Here is a 17,064-nt window from a genome sequence, read left to right as displayed (position 1 = left end):
CTTCAGTGTGGCTTTCAGGGATGGTGAATGCTCCCTGATTGCCACCCTCCCATACTTTCAGAACTCCAGAAGCACCGTGAAAGCACACACATTCTTATGCCCAGCAGTACTGTGATTCACTTGGAGATGTAATTCACTTGCCTTGGTGGGTAAGGGTTACTGTAGAATATTACCACATACCAGACAGATCCTGAAAACAAAGTGCCCATCTGAAGGGAAGAAAAAAGAGGGGAAAAAACCCTTAATCTTAAAGAGTAAGAACTGATTCTTCACTGAACACACATTTTTGAAGCTGATAATAAGAGAACTCTTATTATTCTTATTATCACTTGAATGTACAGATGATCACTTGAATGCGCACTGAACCTCAGACACGGTACAAAGCACAGCTCCTCTGGCAACCCTGCCTACACAGTTCCTCTACCTTCTCCATTTACAACTGTTTACACAATGGCTTTACAGGCTTTAACAAACTAAAAAACTTTATCATTTTTACACAGAATATCTTGACACAGATCGAATGAAGAATATAAAGGTGATCTGTGTATGGAAGACCTCAAATTTTATCCATAGTTTTGTGAAACGACATTAGTTTTGGCAAATCACACCTTCCTGTAGAGGTGTGTTTCCTAGTTTATATAAAAGCAATGTTGGTTTTTGACAAAGTTATATTAGTATAAATTTCAATTAAAACATATATTTAGTAATATTATGCAGAAAAAATCATGAATCCCCATAATAATTTTTAAGGAATGGTCAAAAGAAGTTAAAGTGACTGCAGTTTGATCTTTTCATCTACTTATTACTGATGAATTATATTTTATAATGTATATCCTCAAAATACTATCAGTATTTCAGAAACAGAAAGGAGGGAGAAAGAGTTAACAAATGGCAACCAGCTTTCACTTCTAGAAACGTGAAATTTTAAAAACTGCTTTAAGGAAAAACACTATCATTCTCTTCCCTCCTCAAAATACTCCTTTCCATGTTTCCAATCTCAGCTGCCCTACCTAGACAGACAGCACTCTTCCCTCATCCCCACAACCAATCATCTACTCTTTCTCACAGATTCTACCTTCTACGTCCGTGAGAAATCTACCCGTCATCTGTTCTATTCTTGTTCAGTCTCCTCCTCTCTGGTCTTGATACGTTAGATCTACCCACCACCACTCACAACCTAAGTTAAATTTTGCAGATATCTTTTAAAAAAGGGCAAATCCAATCCCGCTTAAACTTTTTCCTATTGCCATAAGAATGAAGTTCAGATTCATCAACATGCAAAGTACAAAATTACTGTGCGGTCATGAAAGTCATTCTGTACTATACTTAATGATCAAAATGTTCATTACATCCAGTAAAAAGTCTCAGAAATCATTTACAACATTCACTCACAATGTTATATAAAGAAAACACATGCACTAAAAGTGAAAAGACTAGAAAAATAAACACTAAAATGCTGAATGTTTTCCTCCTTATACTTACTATACTTTTCAAAGTTTTTACAATGAATACTTATTCATAGGCAGAAAAAAAAAACACTTTTAAAATAATTTTTAATAAGACTCTCTGCCTCCAAAGCCATTTTAATCTAGGAAGGGGTAATAAGATATACTCTATTTGTTACTATGATACAATAGGCTAGATATACAGGTTTGTGAATTCTAACCCTATATACGACCATGAAAACCACAGAAGCTGGTGAGATGACTGAAGAGACACAAAGAGAACACAGTTTTAAGGAAGTAACAGCCAGCTATATTCAGTGATTCTGTGAGGTCTACGGATGAGGTGGCAAGGCATTTTTCAACTTGGTCATTATATCTCAACCTTCAGACTTAATGACTCCAAGCTCCTTCAAAACAGGCTGTGTCTCTGTCATCTATTCCATCTGAACTGTACCAATGGCAATGAATCAGGATACTTTAATAGTAAGAAGAATCAGTATGCTTTAACAGCAAGAAGAACTAATCATTAGTTAAGCTGGCACAGTGTGTATTGTGACTCATACACAGAATAAGACTTTAAGATGAAAAAACATTTTTATAAAACATACCATCACCAAACTGTTACATACAAAGTAATGTTAAATAGTTACTCAGAACATTTGTCTTTTTAAGAGTAAACTCTGAGACCCTGTCTAACCTCTCTAATTTTACAAATAATGATAATTGGAGGCCAGATCATTAAATGACTTCACCAAAGTCACACAGGACCTGAGACAGAACTAAATGTCCCCAAACAGTCCATGAGACTAAGATTTTACCATTTTTCTGGTCTCATAGTCACTCGTCAAAAAAATATTTTTATTTAACTGCAGTAAATTTCAGTTCAATTGTGAACTAAATTATTAGAAGCAATTTATCTTTTTCTTGATTACTCAAGGCAAACTCTAGGGAAATACAATACAGTTTAGTTATATTTGCTTCAACTCTGTTTTTAATCTTATTTTACCATCATTATTTTAGCCACTACACCAGTTTAACAGCTCCCTGCCCTCCCCCCAAACAAGCAAAAACACTCTCTGTTGCTGCTTCTAACCTACTCGGGGCTAATAAAAATAGCCAAAGTAACTAACAGTTTGGTAACATAAAATTCTTCAAAATGGTTCTACTGAGAAGTGAGCCAGGCTGATGGGTCAGGCCTTCCACTTTTATATTTACTCATTTCTTTTTTTCTTTCCTTTTATTTATTTTTTCATTTTACCCACAATACATACATACATACATATATACATATATATATATATATATATATATTTATTTAAAGGCTTTTGTTAAATACAAAGGTAAAAAGATATATATGGGAGCTTATGGGACTCTTCTTACAGTTTCAGGGGCTTGGACTTGGTGGTTATTTTACTACAGTGACTGTTTATAGCTCTAATGCAAACTTCTGTAAAGTCCAAGGTAGGAACTATTTTCGGCTTTGCAGGCCATAGGGGTTTTGTCACAACTACTCAACCTTGATGTTTTAGCTTAAAAAGAGCTACCAACTATACATCCACGAATAAGCATGGCTGTATTCCAATAACATTATTTACAGATGCTGAAATCTGAATTTCATGTAATTCTCACACACACACAAAACATTATTCTTTTGATATTTTTTCCAGTTATCTCCCTAGGATGATGCCTGATTCAACTGTGGAGAACCTGGCCCAGTGCGTGACACATGGGAGGTCCCAGGGCTAGTGCTCTGGAATTAGAACCAGGAGATCTCTGAGAAACCAGAAAGCTCTCTGCTGATCTTCTCAGATTAACAACAGAGCCTCAGGTAAGTTCATGGCTCTACCATTTTCCAACTGCTAGGTAAATGGTACCTACCAGCTGCTAGGTAAATGGGTCCTAGGCTATTTATTTCACCACTCTGCCTCAACTGCCTTAGTTTAATATGAGAATTGGGTTCATATGAACATTAAGTAAGTAATGTGTACATGTTAGAACAACAGTGCCTGGCAACTACCTAAGTACAACATAAAAAAATGGTTAACTTAAGAAGAAAAAAAAATTATCTCAGTTTCAATGTCCTTATCTTGGAATGCAGAGAATGGAGAGAAGGAAATAGTAAGTAATGAGCAAGCTATACATTTTATCACAGCTATGCAGCAGGTAATGGCAAACACATTTCACAACAGAAAGCATGGCTCGAAGAGTAGCTCAAGATGTCAGAGTAAAGGTCAGAACTAAGTCTGACTTCAAGTATGTGATATTTTGTCCTCTATGTAACTGCCTGTAAGTCACTGGTAACTCCTCAAAGGACTGTTGTGATGATTAAGCGATAGAATATATGTAAAATATATGTAAATTTTCTCTACATACTGTAAAGTGCTATACAACATATGATCAAGAGGATCTTCCATGCTATGTTTTATGCTTTTATTTGAGGTTTCAACGATGAAAACATTTCCCATGTGGAATTAAGTTTTTCTATGATCAAAGTGAAAAAAGAGAATAATTTTTAGGCTCTCCTGTGGAACAACAGTAACAACAACATCAAACCCTTTTAGAAGTTGCAAGCACCAATATGCATACTGTTACCCATTAGAACCACTTATTACGTAATATATTTGGATTAACAGGGGCTTCCCTCCAAGCTCAGGCGGTGAAGAATCTGCCTGCAATACAGGAGACTCAGGTTCAATTCTTGGGTCAGGAAGATCCATTGGAGAAGGAAACGGCTACTTACTCCAGTATTCTTGCCTTAAGAATCCCATGGTCGGAGGAGCCTGGCAGGCTACAGTCAATTGGGTCACAAGAGTTGGACATGACTTAGCAACTAAACCGCCACCAAACCACCATATTTGGATTAAAGTTGATATTTCACAGGTGGTAGCTTTAAACTGTTGAAGTCCAGATATCTCCACGGGAGTATCTTACAAGAGACTTTACAATGATGCATTAATGCTTTCTAAATAGTTATTTTTATGAATGCTTACAGTTTTCAACTTTATCAACAAAAAGGAAATCCTGAAGTTTTGAGGCTAGAGACAAAATCTGCTATGTTTAAGTCAGAAATAATCATGTTTACCTCTTAGAATGTTGAGGATGAAATACATTAACATATTAAGGGGTACTTAGTAATTGTGGAATGATAAGAGAGAGAGGCTTGGAGAAGGCAATGGCACCCCACTCCAGTGTTCTTGCCTGAAGAATCCCAGGGATGGCAGGGCCTGGTAGGCTGCCGTCTATGGGGCCGCACAGAGTCAGACATGACTGAAGCGACTTAGCAAGCAGCAGCAGCAGCAAGAGAGAGGCTAGAAGTAAGCTGAGGGTTGGGAAACCCACTTGACGGTTTCCCTACATGGAGTACCAAGATTAGATTTGCATTCTACAAAGATCATTCTGGAGGGAGAAAAAACTGGAAATCCTTACTGGAGACTAGATAGGAGGCTGAGGCTGAAATGCTGCCAGGGTTGTGGCGTGGACTGGACTGAAGGATCTGGGAGGCAGGATCCAGAAGTCAAGGGCCAGAGTCAAAGACTACTGCCAAACACTCAACTTCTCGCTCCTTCCCGGCACACACATTGCCTCTGTGAAGTCAGCTGTGGCCATGTCACTTGTTCAGGCTAGTAAAGAGTGAGATTACTTCTAGGTGAAAGCATTAAAAATCAGTACAGAATTCACTATGTCACATACACCAAGTGAAAGATGGTGGCTCCGTCAACCTGGATCCCCAAATAAAAATAACATAAAGCAGAGACTCCCGACTCCTTCCCCAAAGCTGAACCTGGATCTGCGCCAAGTAAGGAAACAAACCTTTGCTTTTTTTTTTTTTTTTTTTAATACTTAAGGAACATATATTTATGAGAAATCATGAGGAAAAATATGGCATCATATGCAATATAGAGTCTACTTAATTAAAACATTTTTTAAAGGATATATCATAAATGCTAGGAGCATATATAGCCCTCCAAATCATAAAAGTGGAATTCAAAATATAAATTAAATTTATCTCCCTTCACTATAAATAATAATATAAGCTGCACTTTTTACAAATCTTTTGCTTTTCAACCCAGTGAGGTTTGGGGGTTGTTGTTGTAGCGCCATTTAGCCTATCCTGAGTGAAGCAGTAAGAAACAGTCATTCTAGATATGTGCCCAGATAAGAACAGTACTTAGAAACACTCACAGACAACACATCTAGAAATCTGTCTTAATGTACAATAATACCTACAGATTCAAGATTACATCAAAAACGTTGGTAGATGGGGGCCTTTATTTCCCACAGGAAAAATGAGTACATTTTAAAAAGTAGAAATGATTCTAAAATGTACTTCAGAAATTATATTTCTTATGATCTAACAATTCATACTATAAAGTGTTATGTATTTAATTTCCATTTCAAAAGTGAAGTGTCAATTTGTTCATCCCTTTTTAGCGCACATGGGAGCAGGAAAGAAAGTTAAGAACAGACAGCAAGCAAGGGAGAGCCTTTTTCCTTCTTCTATATATTCATCTTTTACAATCGGCTCCTGCCTCTAAAATATAAAAACTACCTCCACCATAATAATAATTGCTATTAATTTTTGAGAAATGAGCATGTGCCAGGCAAATACTCAATGCTTTCCCTGCATTAGCTTATTTGAGCCTCATAACTCAGCATAGATTGTCAAGGACTGTCTATTTCCAAACCCTGTGCCTCTCATGACCACTACCTTTCCTCATGAGCATTGATTAAAGGTCAGTCAATCATGGACACTGAAGATGAGTTTTAACTGGAATGGAGAGGAGGAAGGACAATTTTAAAAGACAGGTAGGGAAGAAGAAAAAGAAATATGCCTGGAAAGGGGGCAGCTTTGGGTAGCCATAGGGGTATAAGGACAGAAAGGATAGAATCAGAAAGAGGTTCTAGAAGGCAGAAGCAAAAGCCAAGCTAAAATAAAAATCAGCATTAACTAAGCTTTTTTTTCACTCACATACCCTGGGTGAATTCAGTAAACAGTTTCAGTTGCAGAAGCTATTATGTAGATAGTTAAAAACAAGAAATGAACAAGATATAGACTATATCCAATAGGTCCACAAGCCACCTTGCTTAAGGCCAAGAGTGAGAGTTTGACACAGTACCATGAACTTTTTCAGATAATCTGGGGTTTATAACTCAGCTCCACCACTTGGTCCTTAGAGACCCTTCATGGATTACACTCTTGTCAAGGCAAAGGGGCCTATGTAACTCAGTGAAGCTGTGAGCCTGCTGTGCAGGGCCACCCAAGATGGACGGGTCACAGTGAAGAGTTCTGACAAAACGTGGCCCACTGAAGGAGGAAACAGCAAACCACTCCCGTATTTTTACCATGAGAACCCCATAAACAGTATGAAAAGGCAGAAAGACAGGATAATGGAAGATGAGCGCCCCAGGTCAGAAAGAGAAGAAAGAAAGTGAAGTCACTCAGTTGTGTCCAACTCTTTGCGACCCCATCGACTATAGCCTACCAGCCCCCTCTGTTCATGGGATTTTCCAGGCAAGAGAACTGGAGTGGGTTGCCATTTAAGGAGTCCAATAAACTACTGGGAAGAGAGGAGGGCAATTACTCATAACTCCAGAAAGAATAAAGCGTGGAAACGATGCTCAGCTGTGGATGTGTCTGGTGGTGAAAGTAAAGTCCAGTGCTATAAAGAACAGCATTACATAGGAACCTGGATTGTGGTGCTGGAGAAGACTCTTGAGAGTCCTCTGGACTGCAAGAAGATCAAACCAGTCAGTCCTAAAGGAAATCAACCTTGAACATCCATTGGAAGGACTGATGCTGAAGGTGAAACTTCCATACTTTGGCCACCTGATGTGAAAAGCCAACTCATTGGAAAAGACCTTGATGCTGGGAAAGATTGAAGGCTAAAGGAGAAGGGGATGGCAGAACATGATATGGTTAGATAGCATCAATGACTCAACGGACAGGAATATGAGCAAACTCCAGGAAATAGTGAAGGACAGAGGAGCCTGGCATGCTGCAGTATGTGGGGTCACAAACAGTCGGATATGACTTAGCTACTGAACCATCACCACCATCACCACTTGGTAGCTGGGTGATCTTGAACAAGCTCCTGGATGCCTCCATGTCTTCCTCAGTTAAACTATGCCAATAATACCTATTTCAAGAGGCCAGTTTTCTTTTTTCCTTCTTTTCTCTTGACCCCACAAGGCCAAACTGAGATCTGCCTCTTGTCAAGTTCGTTTTCAATTAATTACCTTAAATTACTTCCAAGTACAAAGTATAAATTACATGTTTAATATATTTGATTATTTTTTAAAACTTATATAGTTTTAATTAACAAATTATAATGAGCCCACATTATATACCCAGGACAAAATATAAAATGAAGAAATGGAGTCATGGGTTAAGACTCTATCTGCAAACAATTATTTAGTACCTAGGTGATCCTGGATAATAACAACAGTAATGACGACATGAAATTAAAAGACGCTTACTCCTTGAAAGGAAAGTTATGACCAACCTAGACAGCATATTAAAAACCAGAGACATTACTTAGTCGACCATTACTTGGTCTGTCTAGTCAAGGCTACGGTTTTTCCTGTGGTCATGTATGGATGTGAGAGTTGGACTATAAAGAAAGCTGAGCAAGCGCCAAAGAATTGATGCTTTTGAACTGTGGTGTTGGAGAAGATTCTTGAGAGTCCCTTGGACTGCAAGGAGATCCAACCAGTCCATCCTAAAAGAGATCAGTCCTGGGTGTTCATTGGAAGGACCGATGCTGAAGCTGAAACTTCAATACTTTGGCCACCTGATGCGAAGAGCTGACTCATTTGAAAAGACCCTGATGCTGGGAAAGATTGAGGGCAGGAGGAGAAGGGGATGACACAGGATGAGATGGCTGGATGGCATCACCGACTCGATGGACATGAGTAAACTCTGGGAGTTGGTGATGGACAGGGAGGCCTGGTGTGCTGCGGTTCATGGGGTTGCAGAGTTGGATGTGACTGAACTGAACTGAACTGAATGACAACAAAAGCCAGAATGTTTGTTATTCCAGGCTTAGTAGCATTTATTTAAGCAATTGTCTCAATAATCCTATAAAGAAGGTAACATTACCTTCCCATTTTGCATATAAGAACGTGAACCATAAAGAGGGTAAGCAACTTGACCGAGGGGCAACAGATTCAGATTCTATGGCGAATTCTATGGAGACAGCAGAATTTCAGATCATCAGCCCTGTGTTCCGGACTATTAGATAATAATCTATAATATACGTATAATCACTCTCCATAGAACTAGTTTAAAGATTAGAAATAATATGTGGAAGCAGTCCAGGACAGTAGGCACACAGTTGGTAGACAAGAAAATGCACAAGGAAATAAGCTATACTGGAGAGGATGCAAACTAACAGAATGAAACTATTCAGGTTCCTTAGTTCCAACCCTCTTTCAAAGTTTAAGGATACTTGATCGATTATTAGCCAAGGCTGGGTCAAAATTCAAGCTTATAGGAAGCTGTGAAAAGGTAAAAATTTAAGGAAGAGAACTTACTAAACCACCTGTAAACATCAAACTTTCCGTGTACAGAAAACTCCTTATCTATTTCCATGTCGCCTCAAGCCTCACTCTAGTCATTGCTGCAGTTGGTTAGAATCAACATGAGATTTGCAAAAGGCATTTAAAAAGAAAAGGGTAGGTTGGTTAGAAATATTCTTAACATAAAACAAAATGAGAAAGTTTCTAGAGATAACTATTTTTGAAACAAATTTGTCAGGTTCACTAATGATTCCTGTGGATTTGAGTGCTAAAACTCTTTCTTCACACAGAGTTTTTTTTTAGGTCTAGTTGGGTTGAGTTTCTGGGCATGTATATGAAAATTCTTTGAACTTCAGAATCACTGAATTTGAAGAACACAGTAACTAGTTTAACCCCTTCACCTTAAAAAAGAGGAAAGCAAGGGCACATAGCCAGTGGTAAAGAACCTGCCTGCCAATGCAGGAGACATGAGAGACACAGGTTCGATCCCTGGGTCAGGAAGATACCCTGGAGAAGGGAATGGCAACTCATTCTAGCATTTTTGCATGGAGAATCCCATGGACAGAGGAACCTGGTGGGCTACAGTCCATGGACACAACTGAAGTGACTTAGCATACAGCATGCGCTGAAGACACTAAGTTTGTAAACACTGGATCCTTTTTTTCCCCAATGGGATGGTCCTCAGTAGCAGAGTTCCATTCTTCAATCATTTACTAGCAGTGTTTCCATTACTCAATCATTTACAACGCGATGTACATTAGTTAAAACCACCTTAACTGAATAAGCAAAGGATATGAATACAAGACAAAAAAAAAAGTGTACAAGGTGTATAAAAAGACATATATTCTCAATTGGGAAAAAGGTTACCTGTCCAATTTTGCTTTATCCACTACCAAGTGATTTTAAAATGAATTCCTCCAAAGAAAGGTAAAAAGGAGGCTTCCCCCCTTATTACACTGTATTAAAAAAGCAAATTACTCGATGAAAAAAAATCCTATTAAAAATTTTAGGAAACTCCAAAATAGAGTCTACTTTCTCCTCTATTTACCCAAACTCTTCCGTTAGCCCCACATTGTTAAAAACCTGAGCTAAAATACTGGATGCATTTTGGCAAGTTAGAGGGAAAGCCAGCCTTTATTTATTCCCTGACTGGTGCGACAGCTGCTACAGAGTAAGATGACAAATGTTTAAAATAGATATTTCTACTCCTCTCCTCTCATAGTTGAGAGAGCTCATTTCTAACCAAATTCATATGTCAAAAAAGGAGTAGTTCTTTCTCTACCAAATCTCCTATTGAGGGGGCCCGACACAGATTGGCTTTATCTGTTTGAAATGTCTCAGGGTACGTCAGAAAGTATTTTCCACTTCTGTTAATGTCACTCCTCTGCCGGCATTCCACAGGACGGAGCACCCTCCCAGGGCCGCCCCAAGATCGCTCAAAACAAACAAAAAGACTTGGGAGAACAGCCCAGTGGCACGCCACTTACCGAGAACACTGCGTTCTGCAGCCCGAAAGGTATGGGGGTGAGCCTGGCCAGCGCCACCACTTTGAGGCCGCTGCCCCCCTCCACGACGCGGATGACGGCGCTGAGTTTCTCGCTGCTCTGGATCCTGGCGGCTACCCAGGCGGTGAGCAGCCGCTTGCAGACCACGTGGGCGATGAAGGTGCCAATGAGGACGCCCACCACCATCAACCCCATGCCCAGCACGAAGCCGTACAGGTAGCCGGCCGCCACGTTGAGCACGATGTAGCCCCAGCCGCAGGGGAACGAGACCACGATGAAGCCCACGACGAAGAGCAGGACCCCCAGCAGCGAGTCGAGGCTCTCGGCCCAGAGCAGGAGGTGCTGCAGGTAGCGGCGGACCAGGGCCAGGGAAGCGAAGCACACGGCGGCCAGCGCGCAGACCAGCACCAGGCTCCGGCACCAACAGGTGCTGCCGAGGCAGCAGCAGCGCCAGCTTCTCACCTCGGCCACGTCGACCACCACGCCGCCGCCCCCCGGGCCGCCCGCTAACGCCCCGCCCGGCCCCGGCAGCTCTGAGGCGTCGGACGGAGCGTGGCGCTCCAGACAGGCGCCGAGCAGCGCCCCCGGGGCGGCCGCCGCCACCGCCGCCGCGCTCGCCCCGCCCCCGCGCGGGGGCAGACGCTCCGCCGGGCCGTCCCCGCCGGCCGCCCGCGGCAGGGCCCAGCCGGCTGGCGGCGGCGGCTCGGTGTGGCCCGGGAGGGCGGCGGCGTACTGCAGAAGCCGGGGCAGCGACTGGAGCAGGCTGCCGCCGGCGCTCCACATGCCTCGGCCCAGCGCCGGGCCCTCCTCAACCCGCTTGCGGCTCCGCCGCCGCGGCGGCCGCGCTAGTCAGGCGGCGGACCTTCATAGCGCCCCGCGCGCGTGGCCTGACTCGCCGCGTTCTCTCGAGGGGCAGGAGAGGGCCTCAGGGAAAAAAAGCTGAGGGCTCGCTGACGGAAGGATGACGCCGTGAAGAGGGAGAAAACTCCCGACGCCACACAGTGGAGGCCGCCTCTCCGGGGGCCGAGGGGGCGGGGCGTCAGCACGCGGGGGCGGGGCCTGGCTCGAGCTATATTTAGCCCCGCCCCCGTGACGGACAGCGCCCCGCCCCCGCCAGGGTAATGAGGAGGCTGGGTAGCGGCGGCGTCTGGAGGGCTGACGCGCTGAGGGAGCCTCTGGGAGGAGAGAAACCGCAGAGACTATGGGGGCGCCAGAGAAGGACAGGGGCTGCAGTGAGGTGGAGAGTTGGGTAATGCGCGAGGAACCCTGCAGGGGCCTTCCCGGCCTTCCTAGGAGGCGCAGGCGTGCCTGCCTGTCAGGGCAGTGACAGGCCCGGTCCCAGTCAGCCAGCCGCTTGGATTCTCGCCCAATACCTGTTGGCTGTTTCTGCAGTAACCTCTGATGGTTTATATCCACAGCCACTGTGGTGATATTAGAGGGAAAAGAGTTCTTCATCTGCGTTAAGGAGGCTTTGCTCATTTTTATCTCCCCAGGTAGTGAAATCTCCGTGCAGGTTTCAGGTCGTCGTTTGGTACTTAAGGAACTTAAGGAATTAAGTATAAAAGCCCAACCTCGACAGAATGCCACTTCTGACCCAGAAGTCTTTAATTGAGCGCCAGACACCTGGGCTAGCGACTTCTCGAAAAGATACACCGAAGAACATTCTTAAGGATTAGCCGTACCAGATGACTCCTTCTCATGCTGCTTTCCTTTCTTCTTTTTGCCTAGACTCTAAGGTTAGTGTTCCTCAGGCGCTCTTTCCTTCTATTTAGAGCTCGCCGAGCCCTCTCATCTGAGCTCATAGATTTGATCCCACTTGGTATAACCCCCAAGTCTATCTCTTCCGTCCCTCCCTTGCACTCCAGCCTGTGGACACACCTAGATGGAATTTCTGTAGGTACCTCAAACTCAGCATAGCTCTGGTGCAAAAAGGACGTAGGAACTGGTCAAGGAATGATGCTAAAGCTGAAACTCCAGTACTTTGGCCACCTCATGCGAAGAGTTGACTCATTGGAAAAGACTCTGATGCTGGGAGGGATTGGGGGCAGGAGGAGAAGGGGACAACAGAGGATGAGATGGCTGGATGGCATCGCTGACTCGATGGACATGAGTCTGAGTGAACTCCGGGAGTTGGTGATGGACCGGGAGGCCTGGTATGCTGCGGTTCATGGGGTCGCAAAGAGTCGGACACGACTGAGCGACTGATCTGATCTGATCTGATCTGAACTGGTCAAGTCATTAACCCCTGAATCTCAGTATTTGTTTTTAAACTGCAAAATGAAGATGATAGTACAATTTTACCTCATAAAACTGTTGTGAGGATTAAATAAAATAATAAAGATACTTGACACTATTCCTGGAATCAGTATTCAGCCATGAGAAGGTATCTCATAGTTTAAAGTGTTGTTCCCCATAGATTTGCTCTTTCTTTTGAGTTTCTTGTCTCAGTGGACGATCTTCCAATTACCCGCCAAATAGCCACCAGGACACTTTGAGACCTACTGATTAGGTACCTGCTTTCTCTTTCATGTCATTCCTCTCAAGCCATTGGGTTTGGCCAGAGTCAGTTAAAGCTTTTCAAAGGTATCAGGCACAAGCTGCTTCACCTTTTTTAATTCCTGTAGTTCACCTGGAGGAGCAGCTTCCTTGTTTAGCTAAAGTTATACTTCCTCTCTAGAAACTTCCAACACTACCTTCCCATTACCCAGTCACACCCAGTTTGTTGTTTCGTTCCCATTCTCATTCTTCTTTCTACTTATTATATTTGTCCATTATGTTGAGATTTTTTGTTTGCATCACTGTTTCCCTCTTTAGACTGGATTTCTTTAACATGGGCCCATTACTTATTTAATCTTAATAAGTAAAGAAACAGTAAGTACTCTATATGTTTTTCTGAATGAATAAGTTACAGTTTACAGGGGAGGATAAGAAAGCCAGACAGGAGGCTAACAGAATTGTTTGGGCAAGAATCCATGATGGACTAAAGTAAGGTAATGGTCATGGAGTTAGTAGAATGGGGATAAATTAGAAGCTATAGGCTTGGCCACCGATTGGGTGTTAGGAGAGAGAAAGAGTCAAAGCTAATACCTGGGTTTTCTATTTGAGGTAGTGGATAGATAATGGAGCCAATGACCAAGAGAAAAAGTACAGAAAGTTTCTGAGAAAGGTGAAAGTACAGAAAGTTGTGAGAAAGGTGAAACTGGAAATGTCTATGATATCATCCAGTTGTGACATGTTGGTAGATGGTTGACAATGTGGATAAAGAGAGAAAATGGGGCATCTCTCCTAGAAATTTTGACATTGGTATATAGACAGCAGTTAAGCCATGGTTTGCGTGAGTCAATGGTGGTGGATGTGCCAAATATCTTCTGTTGTCTTTCAGGTTCATGGTAAAATTGCATTTCCCAGCCTCCTTGTGGTTGGGATGAGATACTTGACTCATTCTGCCCTTGAATTATGAACACAACATTTAATTGTTGATGCAAGACCTTCCAGAACCCTTTTCCTCTTTGCCATGGCAATCAACAATGTTCCATAGTATTTGCTGTATTAATCTTGGTCTTGGAAGGATAATGCAGAATAGTGTTGCATCCACCTTGTGATGGGCTATTTAAAGTCAGTGAGAAGGCAACTTTGGTTGTTTTAAGTAACTGAGATTTGAGGGGTTTTGTTGTTGTTTGTCTCAGAGTAAATCTTTGTCACTTCTTAGTGAATGAGAAGAGTGAAACCTTGGGGACACTATTGTACTCATTAAATTATTTTGCATGCAAGAAAGAGAGACCAAAAAGCCACTTTAATTAAAAGGGTTGGAAGCAGGAGTATTTATATACATATATGAGCAGCTATTAGGAACTGAAGCACCTCTAAAGAAAAGCTGTTCTTTTATTCCCATTGTATCTCTGTTTTTCTCTGCCTCTTTGATCAGTTCTCACTCTACTGAGTGCTAGTTAACCCTTTTCTTATCCTATAATCTGCATTTCATAGGAGCACAATTCAGTTGCAAGAGTTCATAGCTCTAAGCCATGTCATGGGCTGCCAACAAGCCTGTGGTTGAACCACTCTTGTATCAGGTGCCCATCGTGATCCAGACAGTGCCACCACTTTGGAAATACCACTTCTGAAGATGGGAACTCTGGTCAGGGCAGTGTAAACTATAATGGGACATTTCCATTCTTGTCCCACTACAATTTATTTTTCAATAAATTGTGAAATTAAGAAAGTTATATTTTACAAATGGAAATTAGATATGTCTTAACCTGCAAACACCCTAACTTCCCACCCTCTGCCTAAAACCTTTCTGTTGCTTTTGCAAAAACACCCAACTCCTTGCCTGGCCTACAAAGACCATTATGATCTAGCCTTTGCCTACATTCCTACTTCCTCTCTTACAACCCTTCCTTCAGTCACAATGGCCTTCTCTCTCTCTCTTAAATAAACCAAACTGGTTTCAACCTCAGAAGCTTACAGTCTTTCTTGGCTGATCTCTCTTGTGTCAGTATTCTTCCCCTTCCTCTTAAAAAGCTTTCTTATTATTCCTTTCTTCTTATTATTCACTTTAAGCTCTTCTGCCATCACCTCGTATATGTTAGTCATAATACTCCTTTCCTTCATTGCATCTACCATTTGAGACAGTCTTGTGTGGATAATGTGTTACCATCTGTCTTCCCAAGGAGAATGAAAACACCATGAAAATGAGCATCTTTTCCTGTCTTATGATCCCCTATATCCTGAGAATAGTCCCTGGTATGCAAAATACTGTTTAAGTGAATGAAGGAGATGATAGGGACTGTGCTTGTCTGCTGGTTATTTGTTGCTGATCCTCCATCTGGATTCATTCTCTACTCTTTCCTGCCTTGATGTGAATCTCAGGGGTTGACTTCTGGAGTTTGCCATCACTCAATCTTCATTGTGCTCTGGGTTTCCAGTTAGGTTTGACCAATGAGAGGCACCAGAAGACTGGAAGAAAGTACAGTGGTGATCAAGGTATTTATCTCTGTCTAACCCAGCTTCACTATGTTTTCTTAGTAACTGAATTCTTCCATGTCCAAAGGTCTTGTTGAGTGGCCTTTTAGTTTCTAGCTCTTTCCCAACTCTGGTAATGGTTTCCTGATGCTTCATCCCTTGTAATACTCCTTCGATTAGACACTTCATTATGGCTGCTAGATCAGTGGAGAACTAACTCCAGAAAGAATGAAGATATGGAGCCAAAGCAAAAACAACACCCAGTTGTGGATGTGACTGGTGATGGAAATAAGGTCCAATGCTGTAAAGAGCAATATTACATAGGAACCTGCAATATTGATTCACAGGTCCATGAATGAAGGTAAATTGCAAGTGGTCAAATGAGACAGCAAAGTGAACATTGACATTTTAGGAATCAGCAAACTAAAATGGACTAGAATGGGTGAATTTAACTCAGGTGACCATTATATCTACTACTGCGGGCAAGAATTCCTTAGAAGAAATGGAGTAGCCATCATAGTCAACAAAAGAATCTGAAATGCAGTATGTGGATGAAATCTCAAAAGCAACAGAATGATCTCTGTTCATTTCCAAGGCAAACCGTTTAATATCACAGTAATTCAAGTCTATGCCCTGACCAGTAATGCTGAAGAAGATGAAGTTGAACGGTTCTATGAAGACCTACAAGACCTTCTAGAAATAACACCCCCCAAAAAATGTCCTTTTCATAATAGAGGACTGGAATGCAAAAGTAGGAAGTCAAGAAACACCTGGAGTAACAAGCAAATATGTCCTTGGAGTACAGAATGAAACAAGGAAAAGGCTAGTAGAGTTCAGCCAAGACAACGCACTGGTCATAGCAAACACCCTCTTCCAAAAACACAAGAGAAGACTCCACACATGGACAACACCAGATAGGCAACACCAAAATCAGATTGATTTTATTCTTTGCAGCCAAAGATGGAGAAGCTCTATACAGACAGCAAAAACAAGACCAGGATCTGACTGTGGCTCAGATCATGAACTCCTTATGGCTAAATTCAGACTTAAATTGAAGAAACTGGGGAAAACCACTAGACCATTCGGGTATGACCTAAATCAAATCCCTTACAATTATACAGTGGAAGTGAGAAATAGATTTAAAGGACTAGATCTGATAGACAGAGTGCCTGATGATCTATGGACAGAGGTTCGTGACATTGTACAGGAGACAGGAATCAAGACCGTCCCCAAGAAAAAGAAATGCAAAAAAGCAAAATGGCTGTCTGAGGAGGCCTTACAAATAGCTGTGAAAAGAAGAGAAGTGAAAAGCAAAGGAGAAAAGGAAAATGAAAAGCAAAGGACAAAAGGAAAGATATACTCATTTGAATGCAGAGTTCCAAAGAATAGCAAGGAGAGATAAGAAAGCCTTCCTCAGCGATCAATGCAAAGAAATAGAGGAAAACATTAGAATGAGAAAGACTAGAGATCTCTTAAAGAAAATTAGAGATGCCAAGGGAAAATTTCATGCAAAGATGGGCTCGATAAATGCAGAAATGGTATGGACCTAACAGAAGTAGAATATATTAAGAAGAGGTGGCAAGAATACACAGAAGAACTGTACAAAAAAGATCTTCATGACCCAATAATCATGA

At 41.9% G+C, this 17,064-nt stretch overlaps 1 protein-coding gene across 2 annotated transcripts in view; it reads right to left on the bottom strand.

The window, feature by feature from the left end:
• Positions 1-11,511, bottom strand: part of TMEM64 (transmembrane protein 64) — a 38,482-nt gene extending 26,971 nt beyond the window's left edge. For both annotated transcript variants that reach the window (XM_070802932.1, XM_019973468.2), the window contains exon 1: positions 10,451-11,511. In XM_070802932.1, coding sequence (XP_070659033.1) covers positions 10,451-11,251 — 801 coding nt within the window. In that variant the 5' untranslated portion in view covers positions 11,252-11,511. The remainder of the gene's footprint in view (positions 1-10,450) is intronic.
• Positions 11,512-17,064: the final 5,553 nt, after the last annotated feature.

The sequence above is a fragment of the Bos indicus genome, chromosome 14, assembly GCF_029378745.1.
Source record: "Bos indicus isolate NIAB-ARS_2022 breed Sahiwal x Tharparkar chromosome 14, NIAB-ARS_B.indTharparkar_mat_pri_1.0, whole genome shotgun sequence".
Taxonomy (NCBI): Eukaryota; Metazoa; Chordata; class Mammalia; order Artiodactyla; family Bovidae; genus Bos; species Bos indicus.
The sequence above is the reverse complement of the archived record's forward strand: the minus strand, read 5'-3'. Positions and strand labels throughout refer to the sequence as shown.